Source organism: Zalophus californianus, chromosome 7 (assembly GCF_009762305.2).
Source record: "Zalophus californianus isolate mZalCal1 chromosome 7, mZalCal1.pri.v2, whole genome shotgun sequence".
In the NCBI taxonomy this organism is placed as follows: domain Eukaryota; kingdom Metazoa; phylum Chordata; class Mammalia; order Carnivora; family Otariidae; genus Zalophus; species Zalophus californianus.
In genome coordinates this window covers 142,724,700-142,740,847 of record NC_045601.1, presented here as the reverse complement: position 1 = coordinate 142,740,847, position 16,148 = coordinate 142,724,700, and the positions used below count along the sequence as shown (strand labels likewise).

The window sequence follows — 16,148 nt, the reverse complement described above, 5'->3', positions numbered from 1 at the left end:
GCCCGGGCGAGCCGGGAGGCGGGGGCCCGACGTCCGCGAAGGAGCAAAGGACAAGCAGGGCGAGGAAGGCCGCGACCTCTCCGCCCGCGCTCGGGCCCCCGCTGCCAGCGCCCCAGCGCCTCGCGCTCTGACGTCGCGCCGCCTCTGCGTTGTGACCGCGCACGCGCCGTGTGCCCCGCCCCCGCCCCCGCCCCGGCCGCCTCTCCCGCGGCGCAGCCACGCCTATCGCCCTCCGGGGGCGGGGCGCGTTTCCAGCCGGGCGGTTGAGAAGGGTGCGCCGGGCGCCTGCGCAGATCCGAGCGTCGGCCCTCCCGCCCTGGTGAGGGGCGCGGTGGGCCCCGGGGCGAGGCGATGGAAAGGCCGGGCAGCTCGGAGGCGGAGCGGCCAGAGGGCGAGCCCGAGGTGAAGAAGCGGCGACTTCTGTGCGTGGAGTTCGCTTCGGTTGCGAGGTGCGACGCCTCCGTGGCTCAGTGCTACCTGGCCGAGAACGACTGGGAGATGGAAGTAGGCTTCGCCGCTCTCTTCCGCCTCTTTACCTCGGGCGGGGGGGCGCCCAGGTCTCACGGCTGTTGTGTGTTTTTCAGAGAGCGCTGAACTCCTTCTTCGAGCCGCCCGAGCAGGAGAGCGCGGCGGAGAGCCGTCCTCGCGCGGCGGCGGGGCCCGAGTCCTGGTGAGGAGGCGCGCGGGCCGGGCGGAGGCGCGGGGCTGGGGGCTTCTCCGCGCGCGCCGCCGTCCGGGAGGGAGACCGCTCTGCCGCGTCAGAGGAAGGACGTGGGCGCTTCGGGCTGAAGGAGGGAGGCCGCGTCGCTGTGGAAGAGCGGGACCCGGGGAGTCCCCGGCTTCCCGGGCTGTTCATTCATTCACTCCCTGCGGCGGACAGCGTGGTGGTGTGTGCGCTGCTCGCGCGGCCCAGCGGCCTTACTCCCCCCCGGCGGCCTGGCCACCTTTCCGGGTTGGTGCCCCTCACCCTCTCCCTCCTGCCACGCAGGTTGTTACGGGGCATCCAACTTTCGCTTTCTCCAGTGGGCGTGTTCTCTTGCCTTGCATCCTTTGTAAAGATACTTATTGATGTAGAAATGGTTGGGGTTTGGAGCCCGCGACCAAGCAAGAAGTCTTCTTTTTTTTTTTTTTTTAAAGATTTTATTTATTCCAGAGCGCGAGCGAGCGCGCGCAAGCATGAGCGCTGGGAGGGGCAGAGGGGGGAAGCAGGCTCCCTGCTGAGCGGAGAGCCAGGTGCGGGAGTGGATCCCAGGATGCTGAGCTCCTGACCTGAGCGCAAGGCAGCCCCGGAGCGGACTGAGCCACCCAGGCGCCCAAGAAAGAATTCTTGAGCCGTCTTTGGTTCAAAAAAGGTGGTTTTATTACAGCACGGGCACAGGACCCCTGGGCAGGAAGAGCAGTGGCCCGGTATATGCTTTCAGGGTGGGAGGGGCCTAGGGACAGCGCGAGCCTCCAAGGTGTTTTGGAAGCAAGGTTTCCAGGACCTTGAGGGGGCTCGCTATTGTTAGGAAAAGGTCATTTGTTACCGTCTAGTAAGAACTCAGTCGTGAGACCCTTCAGATGAATATCGGTGGGTCCTGTGCTTGGGGGACGACGATTGCCAACACGTAGCTTTGGGGAGGATGGTAGAGATAGAGGAAGTTTCCAAGGGTATTTTTGTATGTTGAAGTTGACTTACAGGATCCTGGGGGGTTTGGCTGAAATTGACTTTTGACCTTAGCAAAGTATTAACATCAACGCAGCTGAGTTCCTAGAGGAAGGTCACGCTGCCTGTTTCAAGGACTTGTCAGTGGGCTGTAGGTAGTAAGGAAACTTAACTTTTCTTTTGCCTTTGTTTCCCACGTCATTTATTACCTTTGCCTAGAACCTTTTGTTCGACTCTTTCCATGCGAAGTCATATAAGGCCCATCTTAGACAGGACTTACCTCCCGAGCAGCTTTCCTTGATCTCTCAAGTCTGGGTAGGTTTCCCCTTGTAGGTAATCTTAGAGCATCCTGCATGATCCCAGTCATAGTAACTTAGTTTAGGTTGTAATTGCTGTTTAATATTTTCTGTCTCCCATTAAACTACCCATTTGGTGAAGTCAGTATCTGTTTTATACATTGTTAATTTCCCGAAGTCTAGTACAATATTTGGCATATAAGAAGCTCTCAATAAATGTATATAAAGTTCTCCCAGATATATGGGCAACCTGTAGAGTTAACGGTTCGCAGTGAAGACACTTTTCTCTCTATGATCTTTCAGCTGCACCAGTTTACAGATGTAATCGGATCCTTCCATCAGGCTCCCTTCCCTGACTAGCCCTTATTGGGGGAATCGTCCCCCCATCTGCAGTGATAGAGCTCTGCCTCCCATGTTGTGGTATTGGCCTAGCTCAAGCTGGCCAGTCAGATCCTCTCTCCTGAGATTTCCAGACTGGGAGGAAGAGTTCAGTCCGAATCTTCCTGTGGAGCTGGAATGGTCACATGCTAACCTAGTATTTGTGGGGAAAGCTGAGAATGGTGGTCTGCAGAAGGAGAATGAAGCCGAGGGAAGTTGAGTCAGTGGAGTCAGATCAAGAGAAAGCCTTGATTGCATTTCCTCAGGGATAGCTGCATTCCCATACCTGGCTCTGTGACATGCTTCTGTTTCTTCTAAATTCCTCTATTTTGCTCATAGGAACCTGAGTTATTTTCTGTCAGCTGCAACCTAGATTGTAACCAGTAAAGAAATTGGAACAGAGGGTCTTGATGCAGGGTGGTGAGTTCAAGCCCTCACTATTTTGAGGGTGGAGCCTACTTAAAAAAAAAAAGTATGTGCAGGGGGTGCCTGGCTGGCTCAGTTGGGAGAGCATGCCACTTTTGATGTTGGGGCTGTAAGTTCAAGCCCCATGTTGGGTGTAGAGCCTAACTAAAATTAAAATCTTTAAAAAAGAAAGAAAGAAAGAAAGAAATGGAAACAGAGGAAGTGGATTCCCTGAAATAGTCCCACAGAAAAAATCTGAATCCAGCTGAGTAATGGTGGAAGGGAGGACCGTTAGGAGTCCCCCATCCCAGAATTGTAAACTGGAACGTTTGTGACACAGTTGGCAAAATTTGAATAGGTCTTAAAATTATATAATAATGTTGTATAAGTGATAACTTTCTGATGTTCAGTAATGCTGGGTATACAGGTAAGCCTGTCCTTGTTTCTAAGAAATACATACAAAGGTATTTATGCACACATTTCAGAATAAAAAGAGCAAAGCAAGTAAATGTTACATGAAATGTTAACATTTATGTGGGTGAATGGGGAAAAGAAATCTTTTTACTGTTTTACTGAAAGTCTGATTTTATTTCAAAATAAGTTAAAATAATAAGTTAACTAGATTTATTGTGGTGGTCACTTCACGGTGTTTACAAATACTAAATCGTTATATTGTGCCTGAAATGAATATAATGTTCTATGTCAATTATATCTCAATAAAATTTTTAATTAAAAAATTAAAATATTGACATTAAATTTATTAAAGTTATAAATATAAAAACCTATTTCTTAAATTTATGTATGGTATATAACTGCTTGGCAGTCACCTTTTAATAATGGTTTGTCCCTCCACTCAAATACCTGTGCCTCGGTGGGGATGGTGTGAGGTGGTGTCAGGACCGTGGACTGGAGCTTGTGCGTGTGGGCCCTCCAGCGTGGTAGTCTCAGGGTAGTCAGACCTCTTAGGTGATCTCTCAGGAGAGAATGTTCAAAAAGGCTTGAGTGAAAGCTGCGAAGTTTCATATGACCAAGCCACTTCACCTTTCAGTGAGGGGGCTGACAAATTGCAGCTGTTACTCACAATGAGATTTTATTTCGTATGTTTCATACATTTCACATATGATTTAAAGTGAATCCAAAATGGAAATCTTACACTACATAGTCTAATTTCAGGTCATAGTTTACAAAATCATTTTAGTGACTGACCCATGTCTTTGAGGGATATTGAGTTGGCTCTAACTATGTAAGTGAGCAAACATTTGGATAACACGGTAAGAATCTATCTTTCCTTAGTTGTATGACTTCTGCTCTTCTATAGGCAGATACTTTCAGAGTTCTTTTAAAATTTATTTATCTGTAAGATGAGTACAAATAGTTAGAAAATAATTTAAAATTAATCAGTTCAGAGATGATTTGCAGAGTTGTGCTTCATTGTAATCTTGCCAGTGTTGACCTAACGAATGAGGAGACAACTGATTCCATTAGTTCTAAAGCCAGTACATCTGAAGGGAATCAGCAAGAAGATGGCAGCGTGTTCTCTTTCATTACCTGGAATGTTGATGGATTGGACCTAAACAGTCTGCGAGAGAGGGCTCAAGGGGTGTGTTCCTATCTAACTTTGTAAGTATTATTACTTAGGTACAATGGTAGCATGATAACGTGGCTTACTTATCTACAAAGAGGGTAACGGTCAAGATCATGAGCTTTGGAATCCGATCTGAGTTCAAAATCTAGCTCTCAGAAGAAACATGTAAAAGAATGGAGAGTGATTGCCTCTGAGAGCAAGAGTGTGGAGGAGGTGGGGAGGGAACACTAATTTTTGTTAGATGCTTTCTGGTACTGTTTCACTTAAGAAACTTTGTATGTAATTATTGCTCTGAAAGTAAAATTATCAGAATGGTCTGTGTCTGCTACACACTGGCTCTGTGACCTTCTGTAATCCCTTGTGAACCATGGCGTTCTCTGCAGCTCAGTTTCCTCATCATGGTTAACTGTTCCACGAGGACTGACAATTTGTAAGGCAATCTAATGGAGGATGGGACCCTTGTAGGCTCTCCATATACTGATTTCCGTAGTCCGTGATTCCAGTTCTTTTTACTTTTAAAGTGTTATGATGTACGTTTTTCTTACTTAATTTGATCTTTACATTATTTGTAAAATAGCACAGATCTTATTTTATAGTTATCAGATATCAGTATAAACATTGAATATTAGGTGCTCTAGGGGGCAGTAATTTTGTGTTTCTTTTATGTTGTGGTATTTTGCTAATCTAGGTGTCAGCAAATGAAATAGTATACCTGGGATTTATTTTAAATTGGTATTTTGAATTAGGTACAGCCCAGATGTGATATTCCTACAGGAAGTTATTCCCCCGTATTGTAGCTACCTAAAGAAGAGAGCAAGTAGTTATGAGATTATTACAGGTAACAATTTTCCTGTTATTGTCTTTGTCTTTGAAAAACAGTCAATGAAAGAGATAAATCAAGGTTAGCCTACAGGAGCACACACCAGAAAAAGCAAAAATAAAAAAAGTTTGAGAAAAGTAAGCCAGACACAGGATACTAGAAAAACCATAGGAGAATATGTTTTACAGTTTAATATATGTGAAAAATATTGGAAATGGATGGTTTTTCCAGGAAAAATGTAAATTTTTAGCCAAAATTTTGAGACCTGGAGTAATTTTTTAGTGAAATTAATTTATTAAAAATTTTAAGTGTGATAAGTGCATTTTGGTTATACTTTTTCTAAAAGTCTGTTTTTATTCCTTTTAATTGATTTTGGGTTTTTTCCTAGCTTTTTGCCCTGAATAGTTTTTTGACTTTCTATCTATTTTGTTTTTACTGAATGCATTTAATGTACCACACACTGGCTACATTCCATAATAGTTGGCTAAATCTCGTGTTTTCTTTGACTTTCACTTTTACATAGTATGTGATTTTAATTTTGATTTATAATAAATTCTCAGTTGCTAAGGAGAAGGTAATCTCTTGTTTCTGTTTTTCTTTCTGTCTTTGTGGGACAACTTTTCTGCATTCTTTGGGGATTCTTTTTGACTCTTTTCTGTTTTAGATTTCTGTTTTCTGAATACCATGCTATTCCTCCAACTTGGTTTCCTTCCTCCTTTTGTTGGGTCTTTTTTTTCCCCCATTGTATTGTGTAGGAACTTTCAAACTGGAGGAGTGTGACCTTCAGTTCTGGAAAATTCTTTCCCTCTCTCCTTTCCTCCTCTGTCCCACTCACCCCCCGCCACCTGCTTGCACACTGCCATTTTTCTAGCCCACCTACTGTCCTCCTTAGCCCTCCCTTTCCTTCCCTTGTTTCTCCCTTCTCCCCCTTTCCTCCTTTCCTGGTTTCCCTCTGCTCCAGTAAATCACTTTCCACTTCTTCAGCTAGTTTGTTTTCTGAAAAACAGTTGGAAGCTTTTATTCACTGCCCCTCTACTTCTATTCTTTTCTCTTATGATTTTATACATTTCTAGATTTTTTATTCATTTACTGTAATTTTTCTGGTGCTTGCATGGTGAGAAGTAAATGCATGTTAGTTTGGCTCAGTGTAAGTCTCATCTTTCCTTTCAGAAATTTCTCACATTTTCTTGCTTGATATTGGCATTAACCATTTTTGGCACTTATGTGAATTCTTTTTTATTTTTATATTTCTTCGATGTATCCAGCTACATTTGGGGGGGGGCGTAAACATAGGGACTCAGTTGGCTGGCTGTCTTCACCTATTTTGAAATAATAGTTTACTTTAAAGATTCAGCTCCATTTAAGTATCTGTACTGTTACAAAACCTTCAGTAGGGGAACTTGTGATAAACTGCAAATACTCTTGACTTCTCAGCCTAAATTCTTTTCCACAAACATTTGAAGGTCGTGACGAAGGATATTTCACAGCTATAATGTTGAAGAAATCGAGAGTGAAATTTAAAAGCCAAGAGATTATCCCTTTTCCAAATACAAAAATGATGAGAAACCTTTTGTGTGTGTATGTAAGTAATTTTTTTAAATTGATTTTTTTTTTAAAGATTGAATTGTTTCTTATAGTTCCATTGTGGTATCTTTTTTTTTTTTAATTGCCATTAGAGAAAATTTTGTCTCCAACATTCTTTTAAATAGTCTTAAAGAACATTGTAAATTAAGTTTTTACACAGATTTCAATACAAATTTGTAAACATAAAATCCTGATCCATTAGGTATCTTCCTAAGAATACTCAAGAATTTACTAACAGTTCACATTTGCTTCCTAAAATGTTTTTTTTTTTTCCTAAATGCATTGCATATGGTACTCTGTTATACTCGTGAGGCTTACAAGAATGAATCAAAAGATCTTCCTCTCCTAGAGCTTATAGGTTGGCAAGGGAGAGATTGTAGTATATAGTAACTAAAATAAAGGAAAGGCATAAATGCCCCTGGAGGAGGTGTAATGATGTGCCATGGAAGTTTAGAGGTAACTTTTAGCTAGATTGTTGTTGTTGTTGTTGTTTTAATTGAGGTATAATTGGCACAACAGTATATACTTTCAGATGTACAATGCAATGATTGGATATTTGTATATGTTGCAAAATGATCACCAGTTAACATACACGGTCACAAAATTTTTTTCTTGTGATGAGATTAGCTAGGTTGTTTAGTGAAAGTTTGATGAGGGAATTTGTATTTGAATTGAGCCCTGAAAAATACGTAAGATGTAGGCATTAAGAAGAGTCCAGGTGGCAGAACCACCATGAGCAAACTTTGGCAGATTGTATATTGCAGGATGTGTGTATATATATAAAGGTATATGAGAAAGGACATATATACGTATAAACGAACATTATATTCAGTTGGGTATAGGGGGCACGAAAAGGAGTAGTGTGACAAGAAGTTGGTAAAGTAGGTTGGATCCAAATTACGGAAGGTCATGAATGCCCAGTGTGAAAGAATCTGGACTTGATTCTGCAGGCAGTTAGTTTAAATAATTAATAGATCCTGCATTTTTAGTATCTTAACTGCTAAATGGTAAATGATTCTCATTCATTTAACTGACTTCTTTTGAGTACCTATGTGCCAGGCTCTTGGTAATAGCAGAAAATAAAAGAACCATCTTTGCTTTCAAATGACTCATGACTTTGTAGGAGAGAAATAATTATGCTGTAATTCAGTGAAGGGAACTTTAAAATGCTATAGGAATATAGCGGAGGGAGCCACTGATTGCCTGGGGACATTGGGGAAGGACTCCAGTGGAGATGACATTTGAGGTAGGTCTTGAAGTAGTAGTGGGTGTTTGCTAAGTAGTCTTTGGGAGCAGGATTATCATGTTACACCTTGACCTAGAAATATGAGCACAGTGCTGATTATGTAGTTTTGCTTTGGTAAATATATACCAATCAATTGTAATCGGTTGATTCTGTTATCAAATTTCAGCAATAGTGGTTGGTGAATTTTAACAACTATAACTGTTTATCCTGTTGCAGGCAAGTGTGTCGGGAAATGAACTTTGCCTTATGACTTCTCATTTGGAGAGCACCAGAGGGCATGCTAAGGAACGAATGAATCAGTTAAAAATGGTTTTAAAGAAAATGCAAGAGGCTCCAGAGTCAGCTACAGTTATATTTGCAGGAGATACAAATTTAAGGGATCATGAAGTGAGTGACAAAGTCAGTTCTGTGCTTGTGGGCAGATTATTGCTGTGGAAACTAATTTAGGTTTCTTTTGACCAAAGCTGTTATGTGTAAGTGACCTTGCAGATGCAATTCAGTAAATACTTGGCCTGTGCTGTAGGCCTGGCACTGGGGAAGTGGAAGCAGGAGGAACGCTTACGTTATTGGGGGAAAACAGAAATACTGCATCTGAAACAGTCAACACAATATATGTTGATTAAAAAGAGGGGTATAAAGAAAGAGTTAAGAAAAGATTTAAGTTTATTTGCAGTATCTCAAGTGGCAAAGTGAAAAGAACAGAAAGATTTGGCCATCACAATTGTCCCTACCTCTCTTCTGAGTTTTCTTTTTTTAGCTTTTTTTTTTTTTTTTTACCCCCTTTTCCTGGTACTGCCATCTCCGGGACTGAAACAAAGTCTCTCTCCCCTTAGTTCATTTGAGACGCACTGGGATTTTTCAGGATCTGTAGACTTAGATCATAATAAATGGTAAGCTGGCCTTGCCTTTTCCCCCAGCTCTGGCTGAACTCACATCAGATTAGAAGTGAATTGAAACGTTCATTTCACTGTCATAAGCTCCAGGAGTAGAGGAAGAAGTGAAATGAGAAATGAAAGCCTGTCAGGACCTCAGAAGTGAAGGCAGTATCCTAAATAAAGTGGTGCTCTGCTTCTCTTTGTGATTTTGTGCCCTTGTACACAGATCATTTTTTAAAAAGTCTAACTATTGGACTGTTTGCAAATCAGTAACTTCATGGTAGCTGTTTTGTGGTACCTGGTTGACTAACTGACCTGCTTAAAAGAGAAGTCCTGTTTTTCAACAAATGGTGTTGGGAAAACTCGATATTCACATGCAAAAAAACAGAGTTGCATCCTGGCTTTATACTCTATATAAAAGTTTATTCAAAATAGATCAATGACCTATTATAAGTAAAAGCTAAAACGATAAAAAGAAAAAGGGGAAAAGCTTCATGACGTTGGATTTGGCAACAACTTCTTGGATGTGACACCAAAAGCATAGACAACAAGAGAAAAAAAAAAAAGATAAGATGAACTGTATCACAGTGAAAAACTTTTGTGCATCAAGGGGCAGCATGATCACAGAATGAAAAGGCAGCTCATGGAATGGAAAAAATATTTGCAAATCCTATAGATGACAAGTGAGTAATATAATTAATATGATATTGATGTTATCTGAAGAATTTCTACAATAAAGAAACCACCTGATTTAAAAATGAGCAAAAGGCTTAAATAGACATTTTTCCAAAGAAGAAATACAGATGGCCAATAAGTACAAGAGAAGATGTTCAGCGTCACTAGTCATTAGAGAAATGTAAATCAAAGCCATCATGAGATACTACTTTGCATCTGTTAGCATCAATATTAGCAAAATACCAGAAAATAACAAGCATTTGCGAGGATTTGGATTAGAGCCCTTGTGCAGTGCTGATGGGAATACCAAATGGTATAGCTGCTGTGGAAAATTGTGTGGTGATTCCTCCAGTTTCCATATGGTCCAGCAGTTCCACTTCTGGGGTGTATACCAAAACAAAGAAAAGCAGGGTCTTGAAGAGGTATCTGTGCACCTGTGTTCACAGCAGCATTATTCACAATAGCTAAAACATGGAAGCAACCAAAGTGACCATTGACAGATGAATGGATAAACAAAATGTATATGCGTGCAGTGGAGTATCATTCAGCCTTAAAAAGGAAGGAAATACAACATGCTACAATATGGACAAACCCTGGACATTACGCTAAGTGAAATAAGCCAGTTACAGAAGGACAAATATGTTACGACTCCTGAAGTAGTCAGATTCATATAGATGGAGAGTATAACGGTGGTTACCAGGAGCTAGGGGAGGATGGAAGGGGTAGTTAGTATTTATTGGGTACAGAGTTTCAGTTTGGGAAAATGAAAAGGTTCTAGAGACGGAGGGTGGTGATGGCTGCACAGTTACATGGATGTACTTACTGCCATAGAACTGTGCTAACTTTTATGTTACATATACAGGCATACCTCAGAAGTATTGCAGGTTCAGTTCCAGACTACTGTAATAAGGTGCAATTATAATAAAAAAGTCAAATGAATTTTTTAGTTTCCCACTGCATATAAAATCATGTTTATACTACTGGAGTCTATTTAAAGTATGCACTGGCATTATGTCTAAAAAAGCAATGTACATACCTTAATTAAAAAATACTTTATTGCTAAAAATGCTAACCATCATCTGAGTTTTCAGCCAGTTACAAACTTTTTTGCTGGTAGAGGGTCTTGCCTTAATGTTGATCAGGGTGGTGGTTGCTGAAGGTTGGGATGGCTGTAGCCATTTCTTGAAATAAGACAGTGAAGTTTGTTGCATTGATTTGACTCTTGCTTTCCTAATTTCTCTGTACTGTGCAATGCCTTTTGATAGCATTTTACCCACAGTAGAACTTCTTTCAAAACTGGAGTCAATTCTTTGAAACCCTGCCACTGCTTTATCAACTAAGTTTACATAATATTCTAAATCCTTTGTTGTCATTTCAACAGTTTTCACCAGTTGATTTCATCTCAAGAAACCACTTTCTTTGCTCATCCATAAGAAGCAACTCCTCATCATTTCAAGTTTTATCATCAGATTGTAGCAAGTCAGTCTCATCTTTAGGCTCCACTAGTTCTAGTTCTCTTGCTGTTTCTACCACATCTGCAGTGACTCCCTCCACTGAACTCCTGAACCCCTCGAAGTCATCCACAAGGGTTGGGAGTCACCTTCTTCCAAACTCCTGTTCATGTTGATATTTTGATCTCTTGCCATGAATCATGAATGTTCTGAATGGCATCTAGAATGTTGAATCCTTTCCAGAAGGTTTTCAATTGATTTTACCCAGATCCATCAGAGGAATCACTATATACGGCAGCTATAGTTTTATGAAATGTACTTCTTAAATAATAAGACTTGAAAGTGGAAATGACTCCTTGCTTCATGGGCTACATAGTGAATGATCTGTCAGCAGGCGTGAAGACAACATTCATCTCATTGTCCATCTCCACCAGCTCTTGACAATGAGCAGGTGCATTGTCAGTGAACAGTAACATTTTGAAAGGAGTTTTTTGTTTTGTTTTCCTGAGCAGTAGGTCTCAACAGTGGGCCTAAAATAGTCAGTCAGTCATACTGTAAACAGATGTGCTGTCATCTGGGCTTTGTTGTTCCACTTGTAGAACACAGAGTAGATTTAGCATAATCCTTTTTTATTATTAAGCTTTTATTTTAATTCCAGTGCAGTTAACATACAGTGTTATATTAGTTTCAGGTGTAAAATGCAGTGATTGAACAATTCCATACAGAGTTAGTATCATTCTGAAGGGCCCTCGGATTTTTGGAATGGGGACTGAGCATTGGCTTCAACTTCAAGTCTGCAGCTGTGTTAGCCCCTAAAACAGTCAGCCTGTCCTCTGAAGCTCCAAAGCCAGGCACTGACCTCTCTAGCTGTAAAAGTCCTAGATGGCATCTTCTTCCAATAGAAGGCTGCTTCATCTACATTGACAATCTGTTGTGCTGTTGCAGACACCTTCATTAACTCTCCCAGCTCGGTCTTCTGGAGAACTTGCTCTAGCTTCTCCATCAGCACTTGCTGCTTCACCTAGCACTTCTGTGTTACAGACATGGTTTCTTTCCTTAAACCTCAGAACCAACCTCTGCTGGCTTCAGACTTCCCTTCTGCAGCTTCCTCACCTCTCAGCCTTCACAGAATTGAGAGTTAGGGCCTTGCTCTGGATGAGGCTTTGGCCTAAGGGAATGTTGTGCCTGGTGTGATCTTCTATCTAGGCCACTCGAACTTTCTCTGTATCAACAGTAATGCTGTTTCACTATGTATGTGTTTACCAGAATGGCAGTTTTAATTTCCTTCAAGAACTTCTCCTTTGTATTCACAATTTGGCTAACTGCTTAGGGCAAGAGGCCTACAATTTGGCCTATCTTGGCTTTAGATATACATTACTCTTTAAGCTTAATTTCTAGCTTTCGATTTAAAGTGGGAGACAAGTGACTCAATTTCAGTATTGTGTCTCAAGGCACGGAGAGGGAGAGAAGAGGGAAAAGCTGCATTGGGCTTTTTTCCTAAGAGAAAAACGGCTCAGTGGAGCAGTCAGAACACACAACATTAAGTTCACTGTCATATGGGCACAAGTACAATAGTAACATCAAAGATCCTGATCACAGATCACTGTAACCAATACAGAAATAATAAGAAAGTTTGAAATGTAAGGATTACTGAAATGTGACACAGAGACACGAAGTGAGCAAATGCTGTTGGGACAATTGCACCAGTAGACTTGCTCAATGCAGCGGTGTCACAAACCTTCAACTTGGAGAAAACACAGTGTCTGTGGAGTGCAATAAAAGGAAGTATGCCTGTATTTTACCACAGTAAAATGTTTTTTAAATCCTGGAGTGTGAAGAGGGAGGAGGATTTGATACTAAATTTCAAATGAAACTGAAGGCAGTTGACCTTAGTCAATCACATAAATTGTATACATCTACATTTATAGACTAAAATAGAGTAACAGTTTTGCCTACCTTTCACTTGTGTCCATTTTTCAAAAACTAATAGCAATAACAGAGGCTGTGAGTTTCCAGCCTTCTAAGTTTTATCGGCTACCCAGAGTTAGGAATCTGTTTATGGCAGAAGAGAAGGGCAAATTCCAGACCTCTCTGGCTGTTTAGGTATTTTTATATTAACTACTTATTACCATACAGCAAAATACCTTTCATAATATATTTAATATTAATACATAGTCTTGCTTTGGGGCAGTAATTTGTGACATTCTGATTTGAAATGATGCACTTAGACATAATAGGAAACGTTTTTTAGTTCAGGAGAAAAAGGACTGAATCTTAAAGAGTTTTCTTTTTCATTTCAGGTCACCCAATGTGGTGGTTTACCCAGCAACATTTTGGATGTCTGGGAGTTCTTGGGCAAACCTAAGCATTGCCAGTATACGTGGGATACACAGATGAACTCTAATCTGGGCATATCGGCTGCTTGTAAGCTTCGTTTTGATCGAATATTTTTCAGGACAGCGGCAGAAAGTGGCCATATCGTTCCCCAAAGTTTGGACCTCCTCGGGTTGGAAAAACTGGACTGTGGTAGATTTCCTAGTGATCACTGGGGTCTTCTGTGCAACCTTGATGTAATCTTGTGAAGGGCTTTCCAAATAGGAGTTTTCTATCTTCTGAGTAATTTTGTTCCGGATTTTTGCAAATGTAATTTTCACCTGTCTGGAAAGGTGGGTTATATGGAGGAATTGATAGACTACATCATTGTAACAGGAGAAAACACCGCTGTGATTTTTATTTTGTGGATTGTGTACTCAAATTTCAGAACTAAATATTGATGTTTATTTAAACTAAAGCATACAGAATATGAGACTTCTTCATCAAGGCCACCAAGACCGTCAGAGCTCCTGATACTGCTCAGAGCTGCCGGCTGGTTCTCAAGCAGGGCCACGTTGTCCCTGGGCTAGCCTTTATATTTTATTTTTAAAATCAGGCACCAAATAGTTTATACTTTAAGTAAATCGTTAAAAATAAAAATAAGAGGTTATTGTGTTTGGGGGAATTGAATCTTTTAATTCAGGTAATCTTAAATGAAAAAAGCCATGATTATGTACATTTAAGTAGATGGCAACTATCCTATAGCAGACTTTATTTTTGTCAGCTAACAGTACATGATTGGTAAACTATAAATGAAATCTTTTGATTTGAAATTCCTTTACTTTTTAAAATTCATGTTTGTCAACATGTCGCTGTTCATGTTGCCAACAGAGGCAAAATTAGTCTTGATAATGATTAAGGTTGGTGTTCTAGCTGCGTTGGGCTTTTTTCCTAAGAGAAAAATAAATGTTTAAAGAGGACTAGCCTTTTAGTTTTACTTCTTATAAAATTGAATTATTTTACAGGAGAGGGATAAGGAGCACTTTTTAAACGTGCTTTAAAGAAACTTTCCTCCCCGTAAAAGAAATGTACTTTAAATAAAGAATTTTACTTGTTTATAGTTTGTTTTAGTATGCTTTTGTGCCCATGATGGGATTGAAGTTTTTACCTGCTTCCTGTTTCTGGCCCACTGCTGCTACTCACCTTTGTGAGGAAGAAAACCTCATCTGTGAAGCTTCTCAACCCACCAAGAACTACCAAGCATACACTGACAACCTCACTGTAAAAAAGGAAAGCCAGGGGGAATAATTAGAATGAGAAGTCACAGAGCCTCATTTTCATCAGGGGTGTCAAAATTAACAGCAAAAACACCTAAAAAAAGACAAGCTGAATTTATATATAATATTCCCTTTGTAGTGACAATGGAAAGGAGATTTGTTTATACTTAATCATTTCAAATGAGAATGCTAATAGCATACATTATGGAGGCAATAGTTCATTTATATAGGAAAAGGATGTTTTTGGCATAAATTGCTTATTCACTTGGAAGAATAATTGTTGAAAGAACCATACCTTATATCACATTATAAAAAAAAAATTAGATGAGTGAAAGGCTAATTATAAAAAATAGAATATGTAGTACTGTGTATTAGATTAAATAATTATCAAATTGAAAACCTTGAAAGCATTTTTTTTTAAGGTTTTATTTATTTGAGAGAGATAGTGACAGAGATAGCGAGAGAGAGCACAAGCGGGGAGGAGAGGGAGAAGCTGACTCCCCGCTGAGCAGGGAGCCCGACATGGGGCTCAATCCCAGGACCCTGGGATCATGACCTGAGCTGAAGGCAGATGCTTAACCAACTGAGCCACCCAGGCGCCCAGGAGCATCATTTCTATGACTCAGCATTCAAGTGAAATACTTTCCCATTTACTGTTTATAATGACAAATTTCTAAGAAATCATTTTTGACTGATGTGAACAGGAACAATTCATTTTTTTAAAAAGTTTACTTATTTATTTTTAAATAATCTCTATACCCAATGTGGGGCTTGAACTCACAAACCCAAGATCAAGAGTTGCACACTCCTCTGACTGAGCCAGCCAATTGCCCCACAAGTTTTTTTAAAGTAGGCTCCACACCCAGCATGGAGTTCCATGAGGGTCTTGAACTCCCAACCCTGAGGTCGACACCCAAGCTGAGATCAAGAGTGGGACGCTCAATCGACAGGCACCCCTACACCATTCCCAACAAATGCAAGAATTAAGAAGCTACTAATTTTCAATATCTTGAATTTTTTTACTTTGGCTCTCAAATTTTTCCAGTATAGTAGCTCTGAGTACCTTACTTCCCTTGGGGAAATGCCGACTCAGAATCTTGTATTTGTTTCAATAGGCTAAACAGCTCTTTGCCCCTGGTGTGGAATATACTTGAAGCTTGCTAGACCTCGGTTTCTCCCACCTTCAAAATAGAGTAATTCCGGTCTTTCTTGTACAGTTTGGTAAGACAAATATCCCAACCAACAGCATATAAACAAGAGCAAAGTCAGAAAAGCTGTATTAAGGATACATACTTTTACCCTTAATATTTATTATAGTCTCTGACATGTAGCAAGAGCTCAATAAATGCCCATTAATTTTGGATGAGAAGTGGATAGGGTCCTAGCATTAGTGTCCTAGGGAGGCAGACTAACATTTTCATGCAGTACCAAAATAGATTCTAAATTTATATGTGTATCAAAATAGGTATTCATTGTAATGGCACTGATTTAAAAAGATGTTAAAAGTTGAGCATTCTGGGCTAAGCCCACGTGTATTAAAGATCTTTGGGAACAAGGCTGTTGTCTAAGATTTGTTGGTGCAATGAGAGGGCATTCAG

The 16,148-nt window shown here is 40.5% G+C and overlaps 1 protein-coding gene across 2 annotated transcripts; it reads left to right on the top strand.

Annotated features, from left to right (window-relative positions):
• Positions 1-61: 61 nt before the first annotated feature.
• On the top strand, positions 62-14,389 carry TDP2 (tyrosyl-DNA phosphodiesterase 2). 2 transcript variants are annotated; one of them, XM_027602125.2, is made up of 7 exons: positions 96-504; positions 585-670; positions 4,171-4,344; positions 5,056-5,147; positions 6,593-6,711; positions 8,176-8,346; positions 13,261-14,389. In XM_027602125.2, the coding sequence occupies exons 1-7, from the start codon at positions 352-354 to the stop codon at positions 13,540-13,542; spliced, it is 1,077 nt and encodes a 358-aa protein (XP_027457926.1). In that variant the 5' UTR covers positions 96-351; the 3' UTR covers positions 13,543-14,389. The 2 variants fall into 2 exon arrangements, with proteins under 2 accessions (XP_027457927.1, XP_027457926.1); XM_027602126.2 differs by lacking the exon at positions 8,176-8,346 and having other exon boundaries at positions 62-504.
• The last annotated feature ends 1,759 nt before the right edge of the window (positions 14,390-16,148 follow it).

Coding starts and splice junctions, on each gene's coding strand:
- TDP2 (XM_027602125.2), top strand. CDS start 352: ATGGAAAGGCCGGGCAGCTCGGAGGCGGAGCGGCCAGAGGGCGAGCCC. Junction 671..4,170: donor GCGGCGGGGCCCGAGTCCTG/GTGAGGAGGCGC, acceptor TAATCTTGCCAG/TGTTGACCTAACGAATGAGG. Junction 6,712..8,175: donor GAAACCTTTTGTGTGTGTAT/GTAAGTAATTTT, acceptor ATCCTGTTGCAG/GCAAGTGTGTCGGGAAATGA.